This window comes from Megachile rotundata, chromosome 4 (genome assembly GCF_050947335.1).
Source record: "Megachile rotundata isolate GNS110a chromosome 4, iyMegRotu1, whole genome shotgun sequence".
Taxonomy (NCBI): Eukaryota; Metazoa; Arthropoda; class Insecta; order Hymenoptera; family Megachilidae; genus Megachile; species Megachile rotundata.
In genome coordinates this window covers 19,768,573-19,796,145 of record NC_134986.1, presented here as the reverse complement: position 1 = coordinate 19,796,145, position 27,573 = coordinate 19,768,573, and the positions used below count along the sequence as shown (strand labels likewise).

Sequence of the window (27,573 nt, the reverse complement as noted above, 5' to 3'; positions counted from 1 at the left end):
TCTCGATGACGCGCATCCGTCGAAACAATCATACGTGCCCACAGAATTATTCGTACCTGTTTACAATGCTACAAAATAAGACCAGCTACGTGGGACTCTGGTAATTACATAGAAGAGTACGTTCGTTCGTGTACTTGCACAATCGGCCGTCCCGAATTACTTTAAGATTAACATTCTTCGCGATGCTCGGACCATTTGTTTCCAACCTCTTAATCCGAGGTTGAAGATACTTCGCATGCCAGAACAATAATTGCCAACCGTCCCAAGCAAAAATATATTGTACCTTGCTATTCTATTAACATTCTTGCCTGTAATAAATACTTCTAAACATCGCGCGGCTAGTTATTAATGAAATTATTGATCCTCCGGTGAATGGGAAGGCTGAAATTGAAATACCGATGATAGCGTTCGTCGAGATCTGGATCATAGTAAACCCCCATTTAAAGGTTAGATACCTTCCGTGTCGACAATTACCTTTCTCATTTTTCTTAATAAATATTAAGAGGCTGACGATAACGAACGTATTTCGAGTCGACAAATGCAAGAACTTTTCGGATGACCTAATAGTAGCTGGACATGAACGTGACCAAGGCTGACGTCAGCTCTATCGACCGAAAGCGATCGAATATCGCAATAATTACGGTCGATTCGTAATCGAGCCAGCACATCTAGACACGCCGATTGAACAGAGAAGGAGAAGGAAGCTGGTCAAAGAGCGAAACCGTCTCGATCGACCAATAGAAACGAAAAAGATTAACGATCGTAGAAGCAAGATCAACACGGTAGACGAGATAAGATGATCTGGTAGCACGTGGACAAGCTCTGTCGAAAGACAAAAGAAGACTCTCTCTCCTTGGAAACGAATACGCTTCTTTTCTGTCTCGGTTGTTGCTCAACCAAGCAATACCGCCAAAGATTTTGTCGTTTTCTTCTTCTCGACCGATCGATCCGAGCGAAAATAATTCGCTTGTCCAGGAAGTTCCAGCCACGCTTGCGTAACTACGAAAACTTCGGATCTGTCGACATTCCTTCGTTCGCTTTAGTCTTCGGTAAATTACGCGAACGAAACTTTTTTGCCGATGTCAATTACTTTGGTAGAAGTCACTTTCATATTCCATGAAATCCAATTTTAGATCACGATTCCCGGCATTCCGATATTCACAATCAACTCCAAAATGTACTTAACACGACGATTTAAGAAAAATGCTGATTACAGAGAGTTCAAGCTAAGATTGTACATACGTTAGCACTTCTCGAAGAAATCGTGAATGAGAGGTGTACGTTCGAATTAGAAGCTCAGATTCAGCGATTTAACATGTTGTACACGGCGAGCTAATTAAAATTCTTTGGCAGAGAGAAAGGCCCTAGAGCAGTTAGTGGCCCAGTTATGATCGAGAGCAAAAGAGAGGTTATTACCAAATGCGATCGGCAGATTAGGCGTGCGTGAAGTGGGTGGGTATACCGGAGGCATCCAGTTGCTTTCAATTGCGCCATCCTGCGAGCTTTCAAGGACCCTCGGGGCTGACCGTCGAATACCACACGCGGAGAGCTGTTATTCCGCGTGGCAAGTCACATTTCGCGACTGATCGACGCGCGCTGACAGATCTTATCGTCTTATCTCACGAAAAAAGCGAATGTCATGATTCGCAAAATCGTTCGTTACGAAGGGTTAAAAATACACCTGGAGCAGTTCTCTCAAAAAGAAACGGGCAAATGAAGTTGTCCGAACAACCGCGATGTATAATGAGGAGAGAACAATCGATGCGTATGCAGGAAATGAAGCGTGCAGAGGTGTGAAGTGTGGGAAAGCGTGAATAAAGCTCATTAAGAGTGAATATAAAATTTACGATTAATAAAAGTTAACCGAGTGATTGAAAGAACCAGTTATACGAGTCGTCGGTGAGAACAGTTGAACAAACCGTCGATGATGTTCGAGGGAGTTTGCGGTTATTTCCAAGTTTGTCTAAACCGCTGGAACATTTGTAAGGAAATTTGAAAAGGCGCATTCGGAGTTCTTCGACACGCAATGGAGTATCTGTCGCGTCAGCATCCGAAAGACCACGAACCCAGCGGCATACCTTCGTGCGGCGATCGAGTCGCGACATTGCGAAACCGATAGATCGCAGAGTATACGATATATCGGGCGTATATCAGGTACCGTTGCGGCCTCGCGACGTACCTGGACGCCAATGTAAAATGTGAAACCAGAGACGCACCCTATTCCGTAGGAAAAACAATACCGTTTTATATGTAAATCTACACCGCTGGTGTGCACCGAGTTGTCGTCGACTATCGTCACATCGTCCTCCGCGATAAACTTGGACAAAGTCCCAAGTCGAAGTTCATCAAGTTGATCAGCGAGCAGCTGACTATTCGCTGGCGAGAAACTCGGATGATTCATCGATCGGAATCTAGAAACTACGTTCAATTACCAAATTGGTCAAACGTATCTCGCGGAGTTTCGATCCGCGATCCAGTTGAAGAGTCGCTAATTAGCGTTCGAGCGCTACACGTGGTTCTACCGAGAGAACAAAAAACTGACAGATTTTGAAAGAAAACGTATGATTATTTCTACATAACTGGTTCTCGCGCGAGGTTAATTCCCCCGAACAATAACATAACTATTACTTCATTGGACGGTTGTAATTAACGATAACGGTATTGTTAAATAGCCAGAGGCGATCGTGGAGAAAAAAAGGATTCATTACGTGCAGCAAGCATTACGTGGACGCAACCGTGCGCTTTCGTGCACGCGCGCGTGCATGCATGTACCCGCACTTCTGGTGGCGGAATGATAGATCAACCGTCTCGATACCGATCTCGGGCCGAGAAAAGGGTCCGGAACCTGGTGCACGCTGCTACACCGCCTCGCGAAACCTTTCTCTCGTTCTCCTGAACGATATTTCAATGTAACGTTTGATACGTTATCAATTACCCGCACCTTTCTCGCGTTACGTCACGCGAATTTGCCAGATTTTTTTTCAACCGCTCGTATTTCACGGCTTGCCTTACGACTCGCCGAGACGATGTACCTTGAAGACTCTGACACCTTGTTACTTGCGTTTTTTGTGTCGGGTGTCTGATTAACCCTCGAACGACCGATCGTTGCCGATTATTTTCACTTGCTCCTCGAAGAAAAAGCGTTATAACACTTTCCGATACACTGTTTCAATTCTGCGTTATTAATTACTTATCAAATGATCGTTCTCCGTTCGTTAATTACTGTATTCACTTTTTACGACAATTTCAAAAACAAATCGAACAGAAGATTATGATCGATGATGCAGTAGCTGCTTCGAGACTTTGTTACATCTTCTTCCGCGAAGAGTCGGAAGAAAAAAGCGTGTCATTCTATTCGTGATCGCAATAAACACGTTAAGGTGATGATAATGTATCGCGAAGAAAAGTGACGATGTGCTCGATGTACTAAAGAAACGTTCAAAGAAAAGAAGGTTCTTCGCGAACGACGTAACAAGCTGTGATTCATTTTTCTCCCGCGGTTGGCCTTTGAGATCGAGATCCCTATCGAGGATGCTTCGGTCCGATACATCACTCCGGTGCAGCGCGCGTGCATGCACACGCGCTCGTGACCACGCGGCTCGAGTAGATGTTCATCTCGCTGACAGCTACACAGGCATACATTATGCGCCTCCATATGCACTGCTACACTGCATAAGTGCGAACTGCTCCTCCCACTGAAAGTGCATCATCGTTGCACTGACCAATCGAGATGGAACGGTGCCGGTTTTACCCTTTCCGTTACACGTCGACGACACCGCGACGCGTCGTAAATCGCGCTTAGCCTCGAGGCTCGAGCCGAAAATGCAATCACTGCTATTTCGCTACGTCGCTGTACTTTTTTGCTCGAATAAAATAACATGAAAATTTCGTATCTCGGTAAACTTGCGTTAAATTCAATTTTTACGAACTTGAATCCACTTTCAGCGAGTTAAAAGTTTGTTTAATAGACGCAGAAAAATAAATTGGAGAATCGTGTTAAAAAATTAAGTTCGATCGCGTGTCTGACCAGCTACGACTGTTTCTACTGCGACGTTGAACGCGTCGGTAATTGCGAGAAATAAAATTAGATACTTGTAATAAACGAAAAATTGAAGCGATTGTTTCCCTGTTGCTATTTTCGTGTTGCTATCAATCAAGCATCTTCCGAGCGTGATAGTTCACGCTGGCAAAAGGTGGGTCGGAATTCGCGACCAACGTGTCGCGACTGATTCTTCCCTTTCGCATTCTATTCTGTACGATGACACTTCCCGCGGGATTGACACGGGACGCACGCGTGCACGCGGTGAGAACCCGTCATTAGACGCCTACTCGCCGAGTATCGACGCGGAGCTGCACCGCGACGCGTCGTTGTCGCGACGAAAGGCCCACGAGCAACGTAATCGAGCCAGGTCGAAGCGAGAGAGCCGTTGACAGCGTGGAACACCGGAAGCTGACTCGTGATTTCAACGGGAAATCAAGCTTCTTCGAATTCTGGGATCCGACGCTCGTCAAATTGTCGGAGCGTACCTCGAGGCGACGTACAAATTTCAACGAAACAAAGGTGTAATTGGGTCAGTAAGGTGCCGAACAGTTCGAGACATTTCCCGCGCTGGAAGCTCGAGGCATCGTGGAATCACTCGGCTGAAATCTCGATGTACCAATCCGTAATATCGGATATCGTAACACCGCGAAGGTGTTCCATAGTCGACGCGTCCCGATCCTCTTTATGGTCGATCCTCGAATCCCGCCCGCAGTGCTGTTGCGCTTTTTCGCGCCACCTTGCTCTAAATCTCTGTTTAACGGCATCGTTAGTTAATCTTGGTCCGGACTTCAGGTCTGAATGGTCCCACGACTTCGTCTTTCGTAGAATCTGACTCGTTACGAAAACACCAAAGCGACCAAACGAATAGAAATTGTTTTGCTCGAGATTTGCTCAATCGGTGCAATTTCGAGATGTTCGAAGAGGTTAGGAATTTAATAGATAATAAGCAAATGTCTCAGAAGTATCTATTACCGTCGATGGTCACCCTTTCGTTGCAACCCCAACCACTTTCGCGCTCCTACGTGTTCGAAGCGCTATCGTGACTTACGAAACAGGAAATCGAATCTATTTATATAGCTAATCGAATGATTCGCAAAATAGTGAAGAGAATATAGAAAGGGTATCTGGTCTCGTTGACGACGTAACGATTAGAAACTTAACGAAGAAATGATTGCGGAGAAAGAAAGGGAATTGTCTCTTCGTTCGGTGAACGAAAGGTCGCAAAAAAGTCGAGAAACCGTGAAGCAGGGAGAGAAGGGTCTTCGAGAGTGGCTCACGTTTCTCGGGCCCCTTTTTTTCATTTCTTTAATCTGACCGTAACGCTCTGACCAGGTAACTGTGTCAGGACTGCTGTGCCCGAGATCACCGTCGGCGGTGATCGTTGCGCAACAAGGCGGAGCGAAGCAGATCCACGAGGATCCGATGATCTAAGGTCTCGAGGCGTATATACCTACACTGCCTCCTCGATTTACCCGTCGTACTTAGTTTCTCGGGCGTCTCGAGCAACCTAAAGCTAAGAAGCTAACCAGAGATTGACCCAGAAAGCCAGAAGTTGGATAATGTTTCCGCCAAATATGGCGGTGCAAGGATGAGTAATTCGCTTACGATCCAACTTCCACCTTTGTTCGTTTAACTTTTTACGTTCCGATTCGATATTTCGCAACTCGAATATTTCCAAAAATTTCTATTGTTTTTTCCAACAGAATGTAGCCAAACGAGTAATAGATTTCGATTTCAGCCGTTATTCGAGATCGAGACACGATCGGGCTTTCACGGTTCAATGGCGATCCAAAAAACCTGTAGACCCCAGTGACCCACTGGTTGAGACACTTTCTGCCCCGAGCCTTGTACAACCAGAAGCCAGTAATACCACAGGAAATCAGATGGTGAAATTTACGGTGTAATAATATTTTTATACGATCAATCGGATATTAAACAATTCCTTATTTTCTGAAATATATTTCAATTGTACGTGTTACGACAGAAGTCGTGGCTAGCGAAAATATTGTAAATAGATTGTAACGACTGGAATGTAGAGGAGTTCGAAGAGAACTGTAACGAGTAGCCCGGTCCTAGGACAACCGGATCAAAGAGAATCAAGAACCGGAGGCCAGACAGCTTCTGGTGGGGGCAATGATACAGTTGCGGATGTGAATTAGTGTCCCAGAAGCGACGAACAAAACAAGGAGTAACGAAACGATGGCCATTCAACGGTGGTAGGAGTAGATTCCGGGCCTTGAGAGGAAAGGACGCTCAGAAGCGAAGAGCGCGCGAAAAAAGGTATACGTGTAATCGAAAGGATCAATAACGTCTACCGATTAATCTCCAACCCAACATGGCCCAACCTCGGCTATTAATAACGAACATAAACCTTTATATCGATCCACTAAGATGCGTACAAACATGCCTCCGACCTAAGTCTAACTGTTCCCTGAGCAACAAGTTCGTTATCAGACTCTGTGCATTGCTTTTCCTTTTTCTGTTCCATACTAACGAAACAAATAGATGAGCTCTAACAAGGAATATAGGTACGGGAAGTACCCGGACAACTAATCCCAATTGTCAATCGGCAAGAAACGATCATTGCCAGTTGTTGACCGAATACCAGTCCATCCAGGAAACGAAGCGACGCGATACCGAAAGAAAAAAGAGAGAAACTTATCCCTGCGCGATCCTGGTGGGGTGTCGGTACAGTTGCAAAGGTGAATTAGTTGGCCGAGAGGTTACACCGCGATTAACGACACAGAGGAGATAGCCGAGCGTTACTCCCGACTCCTCTCGGTTTCTTTCTCTCTTTCTCTCCTCTCTAGGATCGCCGGTTGGTGGGAGGATTCCGGTGTGTCGGTGTCCACCAGGTAGGAGTGGTGCACCAACACTAGATCCACGATTCGTCTCTGTCTCTCCCGCGTGGTTGCCTCGGCGGTGAACCGAGCGAGGGAAAGAGAACGTCGAAGAGGAACCTAGTAGAGGAAACGATCGAAGCTAGAAGGAGAAATGCCGGCTGCCGCTATAGCAAAAGGAAGAAGACGCGAGGAACAAGGGGTGGGAGAGAGAGAGGATCGTGAGAGACGAAAGACGGGGATGGAGAGGGCAGGTCGCGTGCCGGCATGGTGCTACTCCCGTAACTGAAAGAGAGGAGAGCACTTACCTTCCCGACGTCTCTCGCCGTTAACGATAAGAGGACCGCGCTTGTCGATTCACGCATTTTCCTTTTATTTCGTCTGTAAATTAACACTTTTTTCATCGGCGAGACTCGCCGTTTTAATGTACTTTTTGTCGAACAGAGTAAACCAGGACGGTTCTCGGTATAAACGCTGATTGCACATTTTTCGATTATATTTTTTCTATTAGGGTCAAATGTTGAATTGTTGGTACTTTGAACAAATTCATAGCTTACAATCACATCTCATAACGCTTTAAAATGTGCAATCTCAGCACATTAATTATAGTTTGCAAAGTAATGCTACCAAATAAAGTAGCGTCACATTACAGACCTCGCACGTGAACTAACACGTCAGTGAGCTTATATTGATCCATATTACGGAGCCTGCACCGGTAAAAATAAAAACATAATTTTCTTAAAACTCCCACCTCTTTTAACAGCTGATTAGGTATGTTCTGAAAGCGTAATTAAAAAGGCGACCATAAGTACCCGCCAAGATTTCTCGTTGGTTAAACATCGGTTCGATGGTTCGTTAACAGAGTAATCGACAAAGGGCAATAGAGATAAATATTTGTTAGTATTAAGTAGTCGAATGTCGAAAAGGGTTAAGGTGGCGACAGAAGCTTGGGGCATTAAGAGATCCGAAGTATCATCCTGTGTGAGGACATGTACGATGGTACCTGGACCGCGGCAGCGATCCACCCAGACTACGAACGACACCGGCGAGCGTCCACCGTGTGTACCTCCTGGTTCACCTACCTACCTACCTACCTACTTACCAACCTACCCGCCAACCTACGGGTTCAGTCTCCCCGCCCAGTCCACGGTACCCTTCTCTGTGTGCGTTCTCCTCTCAGCCCCTCTCTCTTGTTCATCTCGGTTGGTCTACTTTCCTCTCCGTCCCTCTAGCTCGATCACCTTTTTCTCCCTTGCTCGGTTCGTTCGTCGTTATCCAACCAACCGGCCACGCCGTACTCTTCTCTTCTGTTCACTCGCGCGACGCAGCTTTACTCACCGATACACTCGGCTTACTCACCACCGTGCACGGTGCACAGCCTCTCGTCTTGCCGCGTCTTGCCGCGCCTCGGTTCGCCACGACTCTCCCCGTTACCCGCCTCGGAGATCCACGACTCGCAGCGAGTCGCGTCTCACGAATCTCCTCGAGAGCGCTCGCTGATATTCCGCTTCGTCCACGAGGCAGCCCGACGGGGGGGATATCACACGCCTCGAGAGAGGACCTGGACAAGGAGCACCAAACGATCGCCGGACGGTGCTGAGCAACGTGGTTGACTCCTTCCGTTCCTCCTCCGTTGCTGAGCCAAAGGAACGACCAGTCAGGACCCGACTGTCCTGACGACGCGACACGCGATCGATCAGGACCACGAGATCGTCCTCGCCGGAGTACCAGCCTCGAGGACCTCCCAGCATCGGACAGAGGATACTACACGCTCGGTGAAGTTGGTGTCGGTGAAGATCGATCGTCGCGTGCTACCGTACCTCTTTCTCTTCGACCCAGCTTTTACCGGAACAGAAAGATCCCGCCTAAAGGATTTGTCGGAGTTCAGTGATACGAATGATCCCGGGACGAGGAACAGTCGCGTGACACGCGTCGCGATCCGTCCGCTCGAACACGTGGTCGCCACGAGGCGCACTCCTGAAAGGCCGAGTCCCGTCGCGGAGCCTCTTCAGGATGTTCGATCGGACGTTCCATTCAGGATACCGGTAGGAACACGATCCTAGCGAGGATCGATGAACGAAGAGGAAGAAGAAGAAGTGCACGAGTGTGAGGATAGTGTGCCGTTGTTGAAACCACAGTGATTCTTACAGTTTCCCTCTTCGCTTTTCTTCCGTCTACTTCTTCCGCTTCTTTCTGTCTTTGACTGACTGACTCTTCTCTTTCTATCCCTTGCGCGTGGTGAACTCGTAACGGTGGCACGTGGCGGAGAGATTCAGAAAAAATAAACGGAACGGAAAAACGAGTTTGACGAGAGAAAAAAGGAAGACACAGGTGGGAAAGTGAGAACCGTTCGACGCAAGTGCGACCAACAACCCCCGACTTCAAGGTCGTGGAATGACGCAAAAGGTAAATCGATTTTCTTTTTCTTACAAGGGTTCGAGAGTTAGCGCGACCGGCTCCTCTGAATATTTATGAAGCCGCCGCCGCGAGAATCGAGAGGCGACCACGAAGAAAACGTGGCTACCTGAAATTGATTGAGACGTTTCGTCGGGTTCCCTCGCACGGCTACCTGCCGATGAAATCTCGGATCGTACTCCTGCGTCCCCGTTGTAAACATCGCGACTTCCGCTTCCGACCGGTCCAGTTTAACCCTTTAATCACTGACTCACCGAGCTCGCATGCAAGCGTCAAACAATTTCTCGCTAACGTTTTCGAACTTGATCTTGTAACGCGTTCTGCACTAGCGTTTGCCTACAAATTTCACTGCCTTATTTTTAATAAATAAAAAATGCACGCGCGATGGTGGTAACAAATCTAAATCGAACTTCGTCGAAACGAATCGCGTTGAATTTCCAATCCCGCCAAATTGGGATCGTGTCGAATTCGACCGCGTCGAATCGAATCGAACCAGTTGAATTCCCGCCTTTTTCGATTCGCAGCTGCACGAAATCAACTTTCGATCCCGTATGCACCATTTGTGCAGACCATTCCGAACAGCGACATCTTTTTATAGTCGAAACAAGGATAAAGCGGCGAAGAGTAACAAATAGGTGTATAGATTGTATAGAATAAAATAGAAACGAGGGAGCGTTTCACCGGGCTCGAAGGCTGGTTGTCGTCTAATTCGCTCGGAACCAGTTTCAAAGTCGCGCTTGCGATCCCGCTTCAAAAGTAAGCGTCGCCCACGCTCGTCCTTATATCACCGAACGGTTCGTTCTGCCGCTCAAGCAACGAGACATCGCGAAAGCTATGTTCCCGCCGCGATGCCCGCCGCGTTTCCTCGTTCATAAATTTACGCGCCTCCGGACTGGACGAGCGACTGCGCCCATTCGAGGCACCTCCAGATAACCCCGTGCTAGCTGATCCGACAGAATTCAGGCTGAAAAGCTTGCGAACAACTCTTGTAATTCGTTGAAAATGACTCTTTGTTCGTTGGTTCCATCTAACGCGTAAAAGCAAGATAGCACATTGTGGGAGCGTGTCGCATCACCAGCCGATATTAAATTTTATGCTCTTCTGTTTCCGTTCAACACGATTTCGGCTATGCGTCATTGCATAATAATGATCTAGCCGCTCAAAATAATTACCGCTGCTACTTATCGGATAGAAGCCATTAACCGTATATGTCACTGTTAATAGCTCTTGCAAGTCGATAAAATTTTTCATGAGACTTGTTAATCGAATTCCTCCACTTCTTCGAATCTTCTTTCTATTTTTATCCTTGCTCGTCATCGATTACGGTTACAGAAAATGGAGATATTTAATTTTGTGAACAACAATTTGGTACCCGTTTTATTACCACGCGTAGCATAGTCAAGCATTAGATCGCCACTCTTTTGTAATGTAATTGCAATTGAAACACTCGGAAACATTTAAAATGCTTAAAAAGCGAAGATACATGTACTTAATGGTTTGACATTATCAGCCCATCGCGTCAAAGGAATGGAAACGCTTTATCCAGGATCGAGCGTGGCAATCGCACGGTTCGCGGAAGATTCTCATGAACGTAGCAAGAATATTCGTGGGTGCCGCATAAATCTCTGCAAGTCGGTCGTCTGTCCGCTGTTAACGATCCAATGATTAAATGCCATGAATTCCCCGAACCGAGATACATTATTCATAGAGAAACAGGCCGGTTCGATAGTGCACGCAGCACTTACGGTTCCGAGGGTGCAGCAACGTTAACAGTTAATTGATAACAGGTAAGCCAACGGCGAGGCGCCTCGATTTTTGTTGCTGGGACCACGCCGATCGAAATAGACCGACAAGACCGTTAACGGTCGCGCGAAACCAATAGGATTGGCCTTTTCCTCCGCTCTTTCCGTTCGTCTCTTTCGCGTGCGCTCCATTATTTTCTTTCTTTTCGCCGACCGATCCACGCCACGCCATTAACGATTCCTTAGCGACCGTCTTTTCTATCTGTGTAATAATTCACCGACGTACGATCAGCACCGCTTTTTCTCACCCGAGACTGGCCCGTAATTTACACTGCCAGTTTGTACAATTAACGTTGCGACTGGAGATAAAATCAAGATCGAGGGCGGCGCTAAACAAACCGGCCGGTTTATCATCGACTTAAGTAGATTTACAATTTTTAACCACAAATCGGATACGTTTTCTTCGAATCTGTTACATTCACGAATCCTCAACGAAAACCACAGTCGGATACTTCAAAATAAATCGAAAATACGTCGCACTAGATGTTGAATCTTGAACATACCATTTTCTAACAGAATCAGTTAGACTTGTTTATCTACCGCGCGTAGCAATTATGCAAGGAAAAAATACTGTTTACGAGGTTATATTGTAGATGTACCTATAAACGCGTTATACATACAGCACGTGTTTCACATTATTCTCTAATAAATTCGCAAGCACTGTGTACTCTGAAGAGGCCTTACCCTTGTCAACACACTTTTCACATTTACGAATGTAATTGTATACGGAATGTAAGTGCAGAAAATGTGACGATTAATAAGAGAGGAGCGAATATGGCACACCGGTGTCAAGTGGAGCGGTTGCGCGAACGGCTGCAGGTTGCTTCCTCTTTTTTTTCCGATTGCCCAACGATCGCGATGCGTAGACGTGTACCGACGTTATTTGAATACGGCCACTATTACGAGAATGGGAAGCACGACAATCATGAGAGACTCCCAGACGTTCGAACAATGTCCTCGCCACCGGAGATCTTCGCCTCTGAACTGGCGCAAACCGCAATAAAACGGTTCCTGAACGACAATACCGTCCCCGGACACTGTCTTTGAAGTCTCTAGCTTGTCATCGTGTTACGCTATTGTCCGCACGCTCGGAAGTTGTCGCGAAATTGTGTCGCATCGAATCAAAAGTCGAAGCGTTGACGAACGATCTCTTACCTTTCAAATTTCAATGCGGTAGTTCGCTGTAATGATATCATCGATGCTGACGCTGTTTAATGTTCTTCTCTCGTATTTTACCGATCGTACGGGAATCGTAAAAAAATGCGAATCGCAGGAATTCCAACTCAGGGGAGAAGACTAAAATAGTAACCGACTACTCTACTTGCTGCGCCGACACTTTCGCCAACATTCGTCTTCCGCTTCTTCTTATTGTATCTGGGGCGATCTTGGTCCACGACATACTTGATACTTGGATCGAATATTTACTCAAAGGCTCAGTTCAAAATTTAAGTACCTAATTCTAGTCGATGCACCGGTATCGAGTCTCCGGGAATTAGTAGAGCGTGTATTAGAGAATTTCGACGCGCAACATTTTATTTCTCGACTCGTATCGGTACCGATACGTCTTCTGCTGATAGCAAACACAACTTCCGGAGAAGGATCTCGAACAGTGTCGTAATTATTAGCGAGCATTACCAATGAAAAAAATATGTAAAACATCGTCTTCGGACTTCAATTTACCGTATCGCGTACGTAACCGGGAGGTATCTATTAAAATTTATTAACCATTAACCCGATCAGCCAGTGAAGTCGAGTAACGAAACGCTGTCTGAACGAATCGCGTTTAACGAGAATTTATACGTTGTTTTTCTAAAAAGTCGTCCGCGGTTGTAAAATGTAAATTCGAGCCGGTACGAGGCGGAAGGAGAAAGAGATGCTCGGTGGCATAAAGCTTGCTGCGTGGGCACGCGTACCGACCTCGTCTATTTATACGTCTCTCGCGTACAATGGGTCTCGTTGCTTTCGAATTAAATTCGAGCAGCGTACCGCAATGCCATTGTTAAGTTCATCGTCGTCACGGTGATCCCACCTATCGTAGACCAACGATGCACGCCCACCTTTTTTCGCCAGGAAAAATTCGCCTCGAGGACGAGAGCACATCCTTCGCGCCACTCCGATCAATTTTACATTCGCTCGCGAGGAAACTTCGATTCGGACGCAGTTTTTCCTTTTGGAGAAACTCGAGTACGCGTGCGATTCTTCGAGATCGGGCACGGCGATAGGTGAGAAAAGAAACCGACGATTTATAAACTGGTTTATGTACAAACAGAAACTCGTGTGACGCGTGTGTGACGCGTTTGTTGAAAGATCGTCCGGTTACCAGGAGTCTGGGAACGTGTCATTTTTACGATCGGTGCAATCGTCCAACATTAGCATAGGTATGTTCAGCCTTCTCCATTTCCTCTTTTTTGCTGCTTCGCTATAGAAAAACTAGCGAGGGAATTGCACACTTTGCTCGAGTACACTTCCGAAATATGCTCGCGAGTTGGAACGCCTGTTTAGGTCCAGCGAAACGAAGGATAAAACAGAGTGAACCGTGAAATCCTCAGAAATCTTATTACCGATTATCAAAGGGAAATCTTTCGGTTCAAAGGTGGAAACGACCGAAACCGATGCGATTTCAGAACCGAACCTGTTCCCACATTCGTTGTCTGCGATAACTTATGTCGCAGACTATATTCGTGACATAAGAATGTTAATCGAGATAACCGTAACGCGGCGGTCAGCGCAAAAAAACGTTCACGAAAACATACATTACACATGGTTATTGTGCTCACTGTTTTCTCGCCTCGAATCAGTATCGAGTCTTCGTGAAAGCGCCTCCATTCGGTATAATAACTGGTGATACGTAATTAATTGCACGATTTAATATCGACCGCAGCCCGTTACGGAGCCTTTACATTAATTTCATTATGCACCGACTTTAACGAGCCGCGTGCTGAATTACGGTTCTCGCACCGCCCATCTGGTATACCAGGTGTCTCTCCAGAATATAACCTTAATTCGTTCGATGGAAACCACTTAAGGACAACAGTTGCAATATGTACAAAGTAAACAAAACTGAATAATTATCCGAATAATTTTCGGAGAAAATACTGCCTGCAATTTTATTTTCAGTCTTTCGTTATACCTTGAAACGTTCTCTGTTCAAAGTTTAATAGATATTTCGCGTTGGGAACCTCTTTGTTTCTTCCTCGTTGTTCTCGCTGCTAAAGCGGATAGTTCACCAAACTTGGAGCTTTCGATTAATCATGCAAGGATGACCAAATTGGGAGTGTAAGGATGACTAGAAGCACGCGAAGCATTCTAGGACGAACTGCGAATTAACCATGTCCGATCAGCGTCGCAAAGTATACTTTTTCACCGCACAGAAATAAATGAGCAATTCCTAAGCAAAGAGCGGGTAAAAACAATTTATTCGTCCATCCATGTTCGTTATCCTTCGACACGCAGCTGCATCGTCGAAGGCTACGCAATCGCGTACTTCTGTCCGCGATTTTCGTCTTCAGGAAACGGCTACAAGATTATTCGTAGATATAGAGGAAGGCCTGGAGAATGTAGCGACGATAGATCCTAAATAATCTGGGAACGTGAACGTAAATTGGTAATCGAACTAATAGGATCAGCATTGTTTCCAACTGGCAATTTAGTAGACAAGCGTTGAACTGTGCACGATATCAGCTAGCTATGAATTTTACATCGTTGTTACGCCACCCTTTCCATAGTTGTAAAGAGCGAACATCATCCAAAATCAATTAGCTACCAAAGAATTCTTGAGCAAAAGAAGAAAGTAGTTTATCGTTGACGATTCGAGCTCTTCCAAAAGAGAAAAACTCTTATAATCGCCGAGACAAAAAAGGTATTAAGGAAAGAGATTAAATCGAAAGAATATCCCAGAACGACGAAGATGTAGTTTCTTGGAATTCCGTGAATTCTCACGGGGAATCCTTTCATTTATGGTTGTTCCGCAAATGACCGACTACCGATGGCCTTGGAAGGACGCCGGAGCACGGTTTGGACCCGACAACCGAGTAATTTGCAGACGGATCGCGTGGCTATTAAAGGATCCTCGAGCTTCCTGGAACGCAAAATTTCGTATCTCGAGCGTGAAGCAATCATCTGTCGCTCGAAGCGATCTCTTGAAAACCGTGAATCGATTTCCTCGTTTTCGACGGAAACGCACCGAATCGGAAGCCAACGACTGTTGATCCACCGTTCGTCTCGCTTCCGCGAATCGGACGAGAACGATTATCGTCCGACGAGAGGAAAGATCGCGTTACGACACGGAACGGATCGAATAGGATCAGATCTGCTACGAAGAAAGACGAAACGGTACAGCGTTCGCGCAGCTTCGTGGAAAGTTGCTGAACCCCGATATTCAAGCAGGCCCTGGCCAATATCTCGTGCACAAATATATACAACGATCAGCCACCAAATCACGAATAGATTTTCATGAATTTTCCTACGATGCCTTTGTTGGCTAGCCGTTGGCCTGATTCTCTCCTACTCTTCTTTCTGTTCGTGTAACCGCACTGATGGATATTCGAAACTACCAGCTTCTCAAACGATTCGAGTACATTCGAGTATTTCGATATCAAATTATGGACTCTTATCTCTGTAACTCTAATCGTAACTCTTACGTATACGCGCAGTAATATGCAAAGACATGAATTGGAATTGTTCTTAATTAGTGACGAGCAAAGTGCGGTAAAAAATATGCAAACTGTACGATACGCGTAAGAAAATGAAATAAATATCTTGAATATTTATTTTGGAGTAAGTAAAAGGAACAAACGATATTTCGATTTATGAATAATTGAGAGATTGCAATTACAATGCTGCTGAATCAACATGCCATTTTGAGCGATACTGCTTAAGACAAAACTATTCGCATATTATTGCTGTGTATTCCAAAAAGTTGCTAATATTTGAAGAGATCGAAGACTATAAAAACTTGAAGGAGTATAAAATCTAGCTTATAAAATTCAGCGCGATTCGAAACTTTCTCCGTATAGTTATCTTGGTAGCTCATAGCCCATCGCTATGCCCGTCCTTCGTCGCAACACCTTTTCTCGCAACTCTTCCGCGACACCGATTCTCTCCCCTTCTTTTCTCGTGTCTCGTCTTCGTCGTTATCTTGTCGCGAGCGTCCATCCCTCGAGCTCACCGATGCCGTCTCCGACCGTTTTCTCATGAAATATTCACGCTGTACGGGACGAAATCATCGTTTGTTAGTCAACCGCTTCTCCTCTCTCTTCTCTACGCTTCGTCTGTCCTCTTCGATCCGTTCGCAGATCATGCGAGAAATCGTTGGTCACATCCCTGGCACATTTCTTTTCTCCCGTTTTCGCTGACACAGAGAAGGGTCATACGTTCGCTTATACGCGACAGAAGGAAGGAAGTCGTGTTCCTATTCACTAGGAATCGTTAGATGGTGCTAGATAAACGGCACGTGGATCGCAGACGCGTTTCACGTAATCGATAAAACGGTAGCTTATTGAGTCTCTTTGTGCAAAAATATACTGCTCTTCGATAATATACTAAATATCGTTAATGTCCTAAGTACTGTATCAAGTACCGAGTAAGTACTGTACAATCTCTGAAACAATACATTAGTAAATTACCTAATAAACGCTGAAGAAGGAAAGTACCTCGAGTAAGTGCGTTAGCAGTGATCGATATAAAGACTGGAAAGTAGATCGAGAAGATTGAATTTAGGGCAAATGGGAGGTTGGAGAAGTCACCGATTGCACAACAGTTCGATTTACACCACTCCAATTACGATCACCGTTCTGGCAACCTGGTTGCCCCAGGTGGCCCAGCGCGAACGATTACGATTAATCAAAACGACGAGATCATTATTTGATCGAATCCTCGCGGTGTCTGCTCTACGGAGGCTAATATCGATCGACGCATTAATTAAAAGTCACTTTCTAATACGTCGAATTGAATTACAGCGGTTCATCGATCGTTGCGTGCCATCGCTCACAGGCGTTCCCCCTCGTGCTTATTTCTGTGCTGTCGCCCAACTTGTTCTCTCATCTGCCATTGATTTCACTCCTTTTAAATCACGCCTGTCTATTATGGTCGGATGAGGTGTACTTCCCTGTAGATGAGATCCGTTCCGAGATTCGATCCACGCGTGTTACTCAAAGTCCAAATCCTACATCTTCTTCCAGCGTCTACGAATTATTTCAACTGAACATTAAACCACTATTGTTAATTTAAACTATCTAATCAAGCACAAATCAAACTTCCTTAGAAACTATTCGTATAATCGACACAATTTGCTCTTATAGCTTCGCTCGGCTATAAATTTCGCTATTCGTTCCTGGAATCCAGAATTTTATTTTACTTTCTCGCCTTTCTCGATCGTTACAACGTTCAAACGATTACGCGTCTAAAAAGCACGCGCTTAATTAGGGATTTGAAAATCTATTACTCAATTATTTTAATCCAAAGTTCTAGGAAGGAATCTATGTCGAATAATACACTGCGATTATAATCAACCGAATGACAAAAAGTGAAATGCGATGCATACCAAGGTCCACACGTGTTCGATGTACTTTCAAATGGATCATAAAGAAACGTTTCAGCGCAATTCGCTATGCATATTACGTGGCAAGAAATAGTCGAAGCAGTCGACGGAAAAAGAAAGATGAACGAAAAATATGGAGGAATAAAGGCGCGGAGCAGCGACGAGTCGTAAAGCGATCGAGTTAGAAGAATCGGTTTCGCAAAACTCGGACGTCCGCCAGCGGGCATTTTCGAGCGGTTAGAACCGTAGAAAATGATCATGGTCTGCTCGAATCGGCGTGTCTAACGGCAAAGCGAACCGTTTGATGTCTTTGTTTCGACGAACCCTTCCTCCATTTGCCGCGCCTTTCTCTTCCTCGACTTGGCTTCCTTGGAAACGCAATACTTCGAACAATTTTCCGATATTCATTGAGAATTGGCTTCTTTCGACACAGTCGTTGGAATTTTATCATTACCCGCGGCTCGGATCCTTACGCAATCACTGACCGTAGATAAGAAACGCTGATTTTAATTTGCGGCGCACACAGAGAGTATCGACGCTGCAGAGCCGGAATTCGGTCATATTTCAAATTTACCCATCTACGAATTCTCAAAAGATACCGCATCGCTGTTAAATTGCTCCGCTTCCAGACGCGTAATTTATTAATCCTTAAAGGATTTTACCGAAACTCGAGTTTGACTGATCGAAACAAGTCACTTTCTTTTCCCGTCCCTTCTCCGAATCGCTCTTCTGTTATCGCGTAATTTGCAGACAAATGGCTGTTACTGTTACCAGACGTGGACTAAACGCGTTGCGTTGTGAGAAAAATTCTCAGCCCACCATTGTCGGGGCCTCGATCTAACGTCTATAAATGGCATAATCTTCTTCCGGCGCGGATGAGAAATATTTAGCGAATTTCAGACGATTAACATTCCGCTGAAAATGGGGCTACCTCGACGAGAAAGTGGTCGGTGATGCTCTGCAAATTGTACCGCGATAAATGCGAGGCACCCGATGACGCGCCATGAATTTAATGTAATTGAATCACTGAGATTACAGTAGGTTAAGTTCCGAAGTGAAAACGTAATTGTAAAATATAGCAGTCATCGTATCACTCGTCGTATTAATTAAACTATGAAATAATTATTGCCGGTAATAATAGTTATCGCGTGGCATAAATTATTATATTAGACACGCATTAGCTTTATCCCCCACCATTATCGTTTTGTGTAACATTTTCTACTTTCTTTCGATCAGAAGTGAAATAGTAATATGAAATCCGAGACGGTATCGCGGTGAGAGTATGCAGCGAAATTCCACCTGTGCATCGATAGCTTAAGTTTTCATAGGGAACGCCTGCAACCAGCCGCCATTTATCTAAATCATAGAGATACCATAGAAGAAACCAATGAACGTTATCTCATAGCAGGGGTACTGAAATATGGTCGTGCGTTTCGTCTGAAATTCTGCGAATCATTACGCTGGAAAATCCACCGCGAGGTATCGCGAATGAGTCGGTTCGTGCTTCACGTTTTTCTTCGATTCGAACCAACAAATTCTCCGCCAGGAAATTATCTGCTAACTACTTTGTATCGCGGTTGAATTTCACCGTAGACCGATCGACGTTAAATCGATATAAAGATGAAGTAAACGGAGTTGTATGGCGCGGAATGCCGCTACGAACGCAACAAAGTGTTTCATAAATTTCTTGCGGAGAATTCTATTGAACCGCGTTACAATGCATCGAGTTTCTATCCGCGTCGTAGCAGAGATTCGGGATGAAGAAAATATCATTATCGAGCGGAGGTCTCGGGAGGAATCACGGATGATGCTTCCTTGAAAGAATTGCGGCCAGCATTGTCTTCCTTCGATCCTAATTGGCAAACGCCTATTAGGGTCACAGTGTCCGTAAAAGTACCGGAAACCAACTGCGAACCTTCTTAATTTGTTCGTCGCGATCCAAACGAAGAGATCGGCTCGTTGGCCGATCAGGTGAAGCGCGTTACGACTCGCGTTTTCAAGGAAGTGGAACAATAAAAGGAAGAAATCACTTTTCCTTTCCTTCGAGTTTTAACGTCGACGTAAACGCTGCATTAAATACTTTACAACCCGAATTACAAGGTTTAATGACTGATACTAATCTTCACACTTTACGTTTTATCGGATAATGGGTAATTTATGATTTTTGCAAGAATTGTAGTATATGTAGCGCTTTTGATCTAAATAAATATTGTAACATTTAACCTACTTGTTCGTTTAACAAACTGTGAGTCCCGATGCACATGAGTGACTATTTTCCGTGCGATTTTCTTACGATCACATATGTTTGTTTTTGTTACCTTTGATTGAAGATACAAAAAGACACGTGGTTGCAGTAGAAGAAGCAGCTCGTGTGCACGCTTAAACAACCATAAAGTGGAAGCTCCATGGTCGCGTCTAACCAGACAGCTTCTACTGCGGAGTTCACACTTTCTCGGCTTAGGCCAATTTGTTCGCGGATTAGTCTCGACTTATTTATTCCAACCGTCTGTCATCCATCAATTTAAGATCCGTGGGTGAACAGTGAGTAATTAGCATTTCACAGAAAAGAAGAAACGACGGTGCTCGAGTTGTTGCATTAAGGATACATCGTTCCGCTGGTTTCCCTTTCTCTCTCCTTTCTCCGAAATACGATCGCAAGGTTGCGTGGGTGCAACGAATCGAACGTTTCGCGAAGCTTTTATGTCGCGGAGGCGAAATCATAAATAATAATCGTCGGATTATCGGCGGATGCACGCGCGCCGCGTACCTGGCAAGACGAAACCTTGTCGACAAATTAATTCTGCCAGAACAGACACTGGCCGATGCAAGCATCGCTAAATAAGAAGCTCGATGAATAATGAACGATGTCGGACGTCAGGCCGAATGAAAGTAACATTGAAAACGATTAAGCGGCACAGGAACCGAACTACACCACGTTCTACCGCTTTACCACCTTTCACCGACCCTTCCCGGCCATTGTTTATTGTTGTCCATTACCTTGTGAACCTTTTTTTCAAACGATCTATAACACGCATCGTTCTCTTATTTTCATCCTCGACACCATCGATTGCCACGATAAACTACACGAGCTACATCAGTCCTCGATACCAGTTGTTAAGGGGTCAGTCAGTTTACGAAATACTGGACGTTTATACGAATATATGGAAATTTATAAATTAGGATGATACTTGCCTTATCTTCCTCAAGAACTTCTAAGAATTATCGAAAAGAGTTTATCGAAATTTCCTCGCGCTTATCGTTCCTTTCGATCTGTCGAGCAGCTGCATTCGCAGTTTTCCGCGCGTCCGCAAGCTAATTACGATATTACCAAAGTATCGAAGTAATTATAGCGATGACAAGACACCGAAAATTCGCGTGGTTGTTCGTCGCACACGTGGAGCAATATTTCCGTGTCGCGCGAGTCGTATGAATTCAGCAACGAGTTTCAATCTCCGACACAGCGGTGCTTAAAGCGGCGCGAGTCGTAATTAAATGCCGGCACCTCTTGGCCCCGTTATCGGCAGCAACGATCGTGCTTCATACGGAGACCAGTGCAACGAGGAAGCCTGCATTCTTCTTTTTCTTTTTCGACCGTGTCTGTTCTCGCGAACACGGAGAAACGAAAGACAGGTTGCCACGGAGGATCAAGATCGTACAACCGGAGGGAGAGACAAGTTTAACCCATCTTTTATTATATGTATAGTTACACACCGGTAGACGAAAACTTGTTCGCGAAATTCTTATCCGATGTGTTCATCGTCAAAATAACAAAATAGTTAGCCAATAAATAGCGGCTCGTAATAGAATAGAACCTATCGTTCTAGTTGATCACAAATTTCTCGACTCGTCTCGCTAACATATACCGTTGCAAAATGCAATGGCAGTCATTTGACCGACAATGCATATTCGTCGAAGAAAAGTGGCACGCGCCCAAGTTAATTGCGCAAAGAGGATGATCGCGCGAGTCGCAATCACGAGATAATAGCTGCGCCTCCGAGGGCGAACAATAAAATGGCTCGTTAAGCGTCGGATTTGAATATTTCGCGCGATTACCAGGAGGACACACCTTCGCGTTACACCTTCTCGCAGATCAAAAAAAAAGAAACGATTGCGTCACACGAAAAAGAAACGATCGAAGTCTTCCCTGTACCTGACAAACCGGCCAGGGACGCGACCTGTTCGGGTAACAAGTGGCGATGGTTATGGAATTACACGAACGGTGTTTACCACGACACAGGGACGCACGTAGTCATCGATTTCTACGAGCCTCTCGAGCTTTTACGTAGCACGAAATTTCAAATACAGAAACGCAAATTTTATCACTAATTCCTGTCAACGCGTTGACTGCCGTAACAATCACCAGTGTGTAATATCTTCAACTTCGTATAATCTAATAAACTCCTGGTCGATGAATCGTCGTGCCATTCTTTAAACATAATTTTACCAACTTGAATATTCATTTTCCAATATACGAAAGATGTGATCATTTGAATGCTTGAATTCGGTCGAAACATAATTCTGAGAAAATAAATTTACGACTAAATTATAATATTTGCATTATTTTCAATGTAATGCGAAGAAGTTATGGAAAGATCGGTAAAATTTCGCGTACGTCGATGCGTTCCTGATGGAGCACTTATGGTACACGTAGGTGAATGTCGGGAGAGAAATCATACCGGCAAGGACGACAGAGCGAGAGAGGTGGAGGGTGAAAGAGAAAGAGAGCGTAAGGGGAAAAAAGGAGAAGGAAAAAGAGACAAACCACGCCCGAGACTCATCCCGACTTTCTAGAAACCGAAAACTGGATCGTGGCTGGCAGCCGTGGATCTCGGCCGATCTCGAGCGACGTCGTTCGAGCTTGATTCACGTAACAGATGTCAGTCTTTAAGGATCGTGTGCTCTGCGTTTCCTTCTTCTTATTTCATCCGACGTTCCAAGGAGCCGGCTACCGTTTCCCGAGGACATTACTCACCCAGCCGTTCGGAGAAACTCCACCTTTCGGGAGATAAAACCTCTCGAAACGAAATTCTGAGAATAATACCGTCCGCGATCGTGTTACCGGAAATCCGTACAGAGAGCCGTCTTCTTCGATCGAGCTGGTCAGCTCGTTAAATCGAACCGAAAAGATTTGCTCGGGAAGGTTGCGTTGTTCGGCCTGAAAAATCTGATTAGCACACGCGAGTTTCTCCTCGATACGAACCATCGAAGGGGAACAAGGGAAAGTACGATATGTAAATCGAACTTAAAGCGAGCACATCTAGACAGATGACAACGGTGTCCCATCGCTTTCATCGATGCAAAAGGAGCGAAACGTCCATCTTCTGTTGTTACGGATTCCAAATTGATACCTTTCTCGATGTCCATCAACGACAGCGAAATTCTTAGACTAATCGCCTCGGTATTATTATGCAGGTTGGAAACTGCCTCTTATCTTCCTTTTTACGAGAGACGATCGCTCGACGCCCCATACGTGGGTGACGCTTTAATTTCCATAGAAATCCATCACCCTGTTATTAGCAATTCTCTTATACCTAATTATCGTAAAATTACTGGTATTAGACGATACTTGAATTTCCATAGGAATCCATAATATATCTCTGATACGGTAAACTCTTCGCGTATTACCACCTTTACAGTTAATTTCACGCGCAGCGTCTCCTCGTCGCGCGTTATACTTCTACCCCGGCAAAATTACCAACAAAGTAAAGATACACTTTCGATTCTCTTCGAGCATTCTCCTCTGCATTCTCGTAATTAACGCTTTTCACTATTGTCGGTCGGGACGAGCTTTTTGTTTCAGTTCCTTTTACGCTGGAACGGGGTTCTTGCTCCTCCGTGGCTCCTCTCTTTTCCCCCTTCCCCTCTTCCTCTTACTATTCCTGTCGCGAATGGATTTCTCTTTCATCGGAACTGGACAACCAGCTGAGGATTAGCTTGTTCGGTAACTGGATCGAGTCGCGTGAAAACGACACCGGCTGTGAAAGGATTCCACGATTTCTCGAATTGGCCGGAGCTTCCTTTATCAAGAAATTCCCACCTCGTGTTCGAGGTACGCGCGAAATCGAGCGAATTCGACGAATCGCGTCGCATCGATGTCACGCGCCGATGGAGATTTCAACGCACGCATTAGCAGCACTTCGCCCTGGAGATTTCAACGCCGGATAAGAGAGCATTAATGAGACGACTTGTCTCCACGCTGTATTATTAATACATATCTCGTACTTTCCACCAATCGCTGTTCCCCTTTTCGGTTACTTTTCGAATTATAATCCTTTCAAAAGAAATTACTTTCACGCACTCACGTTTATGGTTTTTTTTAACGAACCAGTTTCGACGCGCTCCGTCGTGCAAGCAATTTTGTCGAAGAAATCAAATTCGGTAAGAACGAGATTAAAATATCGTATAATTCATTCATTCGGGCTATTATGTTTTAACGTTCGATGCGCTGGTACCCTTGAAAACAAGTGACATTATAAATTCGACCACGTGCTCGCTATTGGTATGTTTCGACACCGTGTCTGACGCCACGGCGTAAAAATGCGAGCAGTCAATTTCGAATCAATGCGGGTGATCAATTTCTACGGCGTCTAAATCATCGCCTGCGGCTAAAGAACATTCGTCGGTTCGCACTACCCGGCATTAATAATTTTTCGAATCTGGTTTCACCCGATCGTTAAGTCTCGGGCGTATCAGTAGAAATCGTTTACGAAGTCTGTTGAACTATCCATTAGCGGCTACCAAAGTTGAAACGGTGATTATTATCGCGCCACTCGATATTCTCGTTTCAGATCTTCCCGTGCGACGAGCAGGAGCAAGGCCAAGGGTGACAGAGGCGGTGTGATGAGCGGATATCTCGGTAACATCACCCTGCCCCCAACGTTGTTGCACGACCCGAAGTATCCTCCAGCCATGCGGGAGAAGGACTCGAGTCCGAGAAAAATGCCGGGCCACATCAGCCCCAAACAGGCCAGCATTTACCCGCTGAGCGTTCGCGTGCCGGACGTCGAAGAATTACCGTACGACTTGAGCCACGGCCACGGTCGAGGCCTGTCGAGTCCCTCCAACCAGCAGCAACATCAGCAACAACCCCACATGAGTCCTGCGGCCAGGCCGCCACAGACCCACCATCAGGACGATCTCGACTGCGAGCCGTTGGATCTGCGCGTGGATCACAAGAAGGAGAGGCTCACGGACGAGAACCAGAACGAGATAGAGGTCCTGAATCAGAACAGTCTGGGTAACAGTATTCCTTACCACACGGTGCTGTTCCCTCAACATCATGCCGTCCATCCGTTGGTCCTCGAAGCCATGTACCGATCGCATCACCATAGCTCGACCGTTCCTGACCTGCCGAAGATCCAAGTTCGAGCTCTGCCCACGATGGTACCTCTACCACCGAACAGATTCCCGTCCACCACCTCCTCCACGTCGCCCTCTTCGTCGCAAGCCATCCCCAGAATACCCAGCCCTTCCGCCGGCCAACAGCATCCGCAGCAGCAACAGAGTCATTCGAGCCAACAGCAACAGCAACAACAACCAGCCTCCAGTCTTCCACCGTACTCCATCAGCGTCCAAGCTGGTCTCAAACCTAAAGACAGATACTCGTGCAAATTCTGTGGCAAGGTTTTCCCCAGATCCGCCAATTTGACCCGACATTTGAGGACGCATACCGGCGAACAACCCTATAAGTGTAAATACTGCGAGAGGAGCTTCAGCATCTCCAGCAACCTGCAACGCCACGTCCGGAACATCCACAACAAGGAGAAACCGTTCAAGTGTCCCCTGTGCGAACGATGTTTCGGTCAGCAGACCAATTTGGACAGACATCTGAAGAAACACGACGCGGACGGTCCTACGATACTGGACGAGGTTAGGTCCAGGTACCACGGTCAACTGCCGAGGGCGGACGAATCCTATTTCGAAGAGATTCGCAGTTTCATGGGCAAGATCACCTCGCAGAGACAAGGGATACCTTACTTCCCCGGGTTGCTGGGACACGGAGGAGACGAGTTCAGGAACGACAAGCAGCAACTTCAGCTGGAGGAGAAGAGGGGCGACTCTTCTTACTTCAGCGACAGAGACAACCTGAGTTCGAGGTCGAGCAGCACCACCAGCAGACCAGAGAGTGTTCAAGAGGAACAGAGGGAAGTTAACTCTCCGCCTATGTCGCCTGGGAATAACACTTGAGTCGAGGAAATCGATGTTCCAGGGTTCTTTGGAGTTTCTATGAAACGAAATGCTCGTGAACGTGCTACCATTTTTCTTTTTTTCCTCCTCCAACGGACAGAGTTATTTTTATACGGTAGATCTTGTCGTTCTATGCGATTTTCGCATCTTGAAACTAGGATTTAGCGAATTAGAAACCGGGTGCCTTAGTGTACGTGCCTAGAATGTTCTCGAAGGAAATTCGATCGAAGATCGGATGGAGAACGAAACTCGATTTAAGTGCCGATATTTTAGTTACTTTTATACGTGAACGCGTTACCATCGCCGTTTGTCGATCGATAAGTAAGGGAGAGATACAGGGTGATTCAAAACGAGGGTCTAAGATCGGGCTGTTACGAAAGTTCGAATCATCCGAATAATTATTTGAGTATTCGAACATTGGAATAGACGAATTATTCAAAATTTTCGAGTACTCAAATTCGAGAGATTTTTTACTATAAGACCCTTTCCTCCGACATCTCCTATAATCCAGCTATTAATTCCGTGTGGTAGATAAATTCGCAGGCTGTCGATAATAAATTTTTCACGAACGAAACTATTTTAGCGAAGAACGTGTTATTCAATCGCGTTTGCTGCTGGAACGTAAGATAGACAGGCGGTACGAGGAAAAGAAACGGGCGAGAAAAAAAACATCGGAAGGAAAAGACCGATCGAATCCAGTCCGATTCGTTCCAGCGGTAAAGAACCATTGAAAACGATGCTTCTCGATTTTACGATCTAGAAAGCGAATTTCAACCACTCCATCGCCTCGGAGATAATCCGCAGCGCCGATCGGCGAACCGCCAATGATGGATAATAAAATAGAAATCGGTGGGCGGATCTGTGCGGCTGTCGATCGACGGTCAATAGGTCCAGGAATTGTCCTCGGACAAGGGGAACAGGAAATTCGACGGTTCAGACACGAATCATTAAGTTCTTCATTGAGGAAACCGACAACGCGCCTTGAGAGTCCGGGGCCATTTTCACGGGCTATGAAATAGCGAAGGAAATATCGTTTCTATTTATTTGTACTCCGATGTTGAGACGATCGAAATCGACCGACACGTTTCGAACGGTAAATGGTGCTTGACACCTTGAAAAAGTGGCACAAGGAGCTCCGCGATGTAACCTAAGGTGTCTAGAGCAATTTTCACGGATCGGCAATTAGATTTTCTAAAATTGAAAGGCACAGCTGACGGAAGATGGAAAAATGTAGAAATGAAAGTACAGAATCGAGGAAAACGAATGTAAATGGTAGCGAGTACATGGGAAACGCGTTGCACGCAGAATCAATAATGCTTGACACGGAAAAGTGGCGTGTTTCCTGCCGATGATGATTAGCAAAAAGAAGCGAACGAAAGGCGTCATCAGCAAGATCCCACACGTCGACGATATACCCTTCTCATTTCCTGCGGACGATCGCTGAAAACTCTACCCGGGGCGAAACGATCTAATCGCCTTCCGCTCTTGCGAATTCACCGGTACTTTCTAATCGGTAAGCTACTAACTAACATCGACGCGAACGAGAGTTACTTCGACCTTGAACGTAAGTGGCTCACTTCGATTAATTATACCCGATCTAGATCGTATCGACAGGAACATCGATCGATGGTTCGAACGGCTCGAAAATTGATACTGGATGATTACGTGCTCTATGAACAGCTACATACCCCAAGGTTTCAAAGTTCCAAGGTAGAAAATAGTCTACGAAATTTAGAAATAGAACTACGC

At 45.6% G+C, this 27,573-nt stretch overlaps 1 protein-coding gene across 1 annotated transcript; it reads left to right on the top strand.

Moving 5' to 3' along the window:
* The first annotated feature begins 8,196 nt into the window (after positions 1-8,196).
* LOC105661760 (uncharacterized) lies at positions 8,197-26,265 on the top strand. The gene is made up of 2 exons (XM_012290512.2): positions 8,197-9,288; positions 24,426-26,265. The coding sequence occupies exon 2, from the start codon at positions 24,478-24,480 to the stop codon at positions 25,822-25,824; it is 1,347 nt and encodes a 448-aa protein (XP_012145902.1). The 5' UTR covers positions 8,197-9,288; positions 24,426-24,477; the 3' UTR covers positions 25,825-26,265.
* The last annotated feature ends 1,308 nt before the right edge of the window (positions 26,266-27,573 follow it).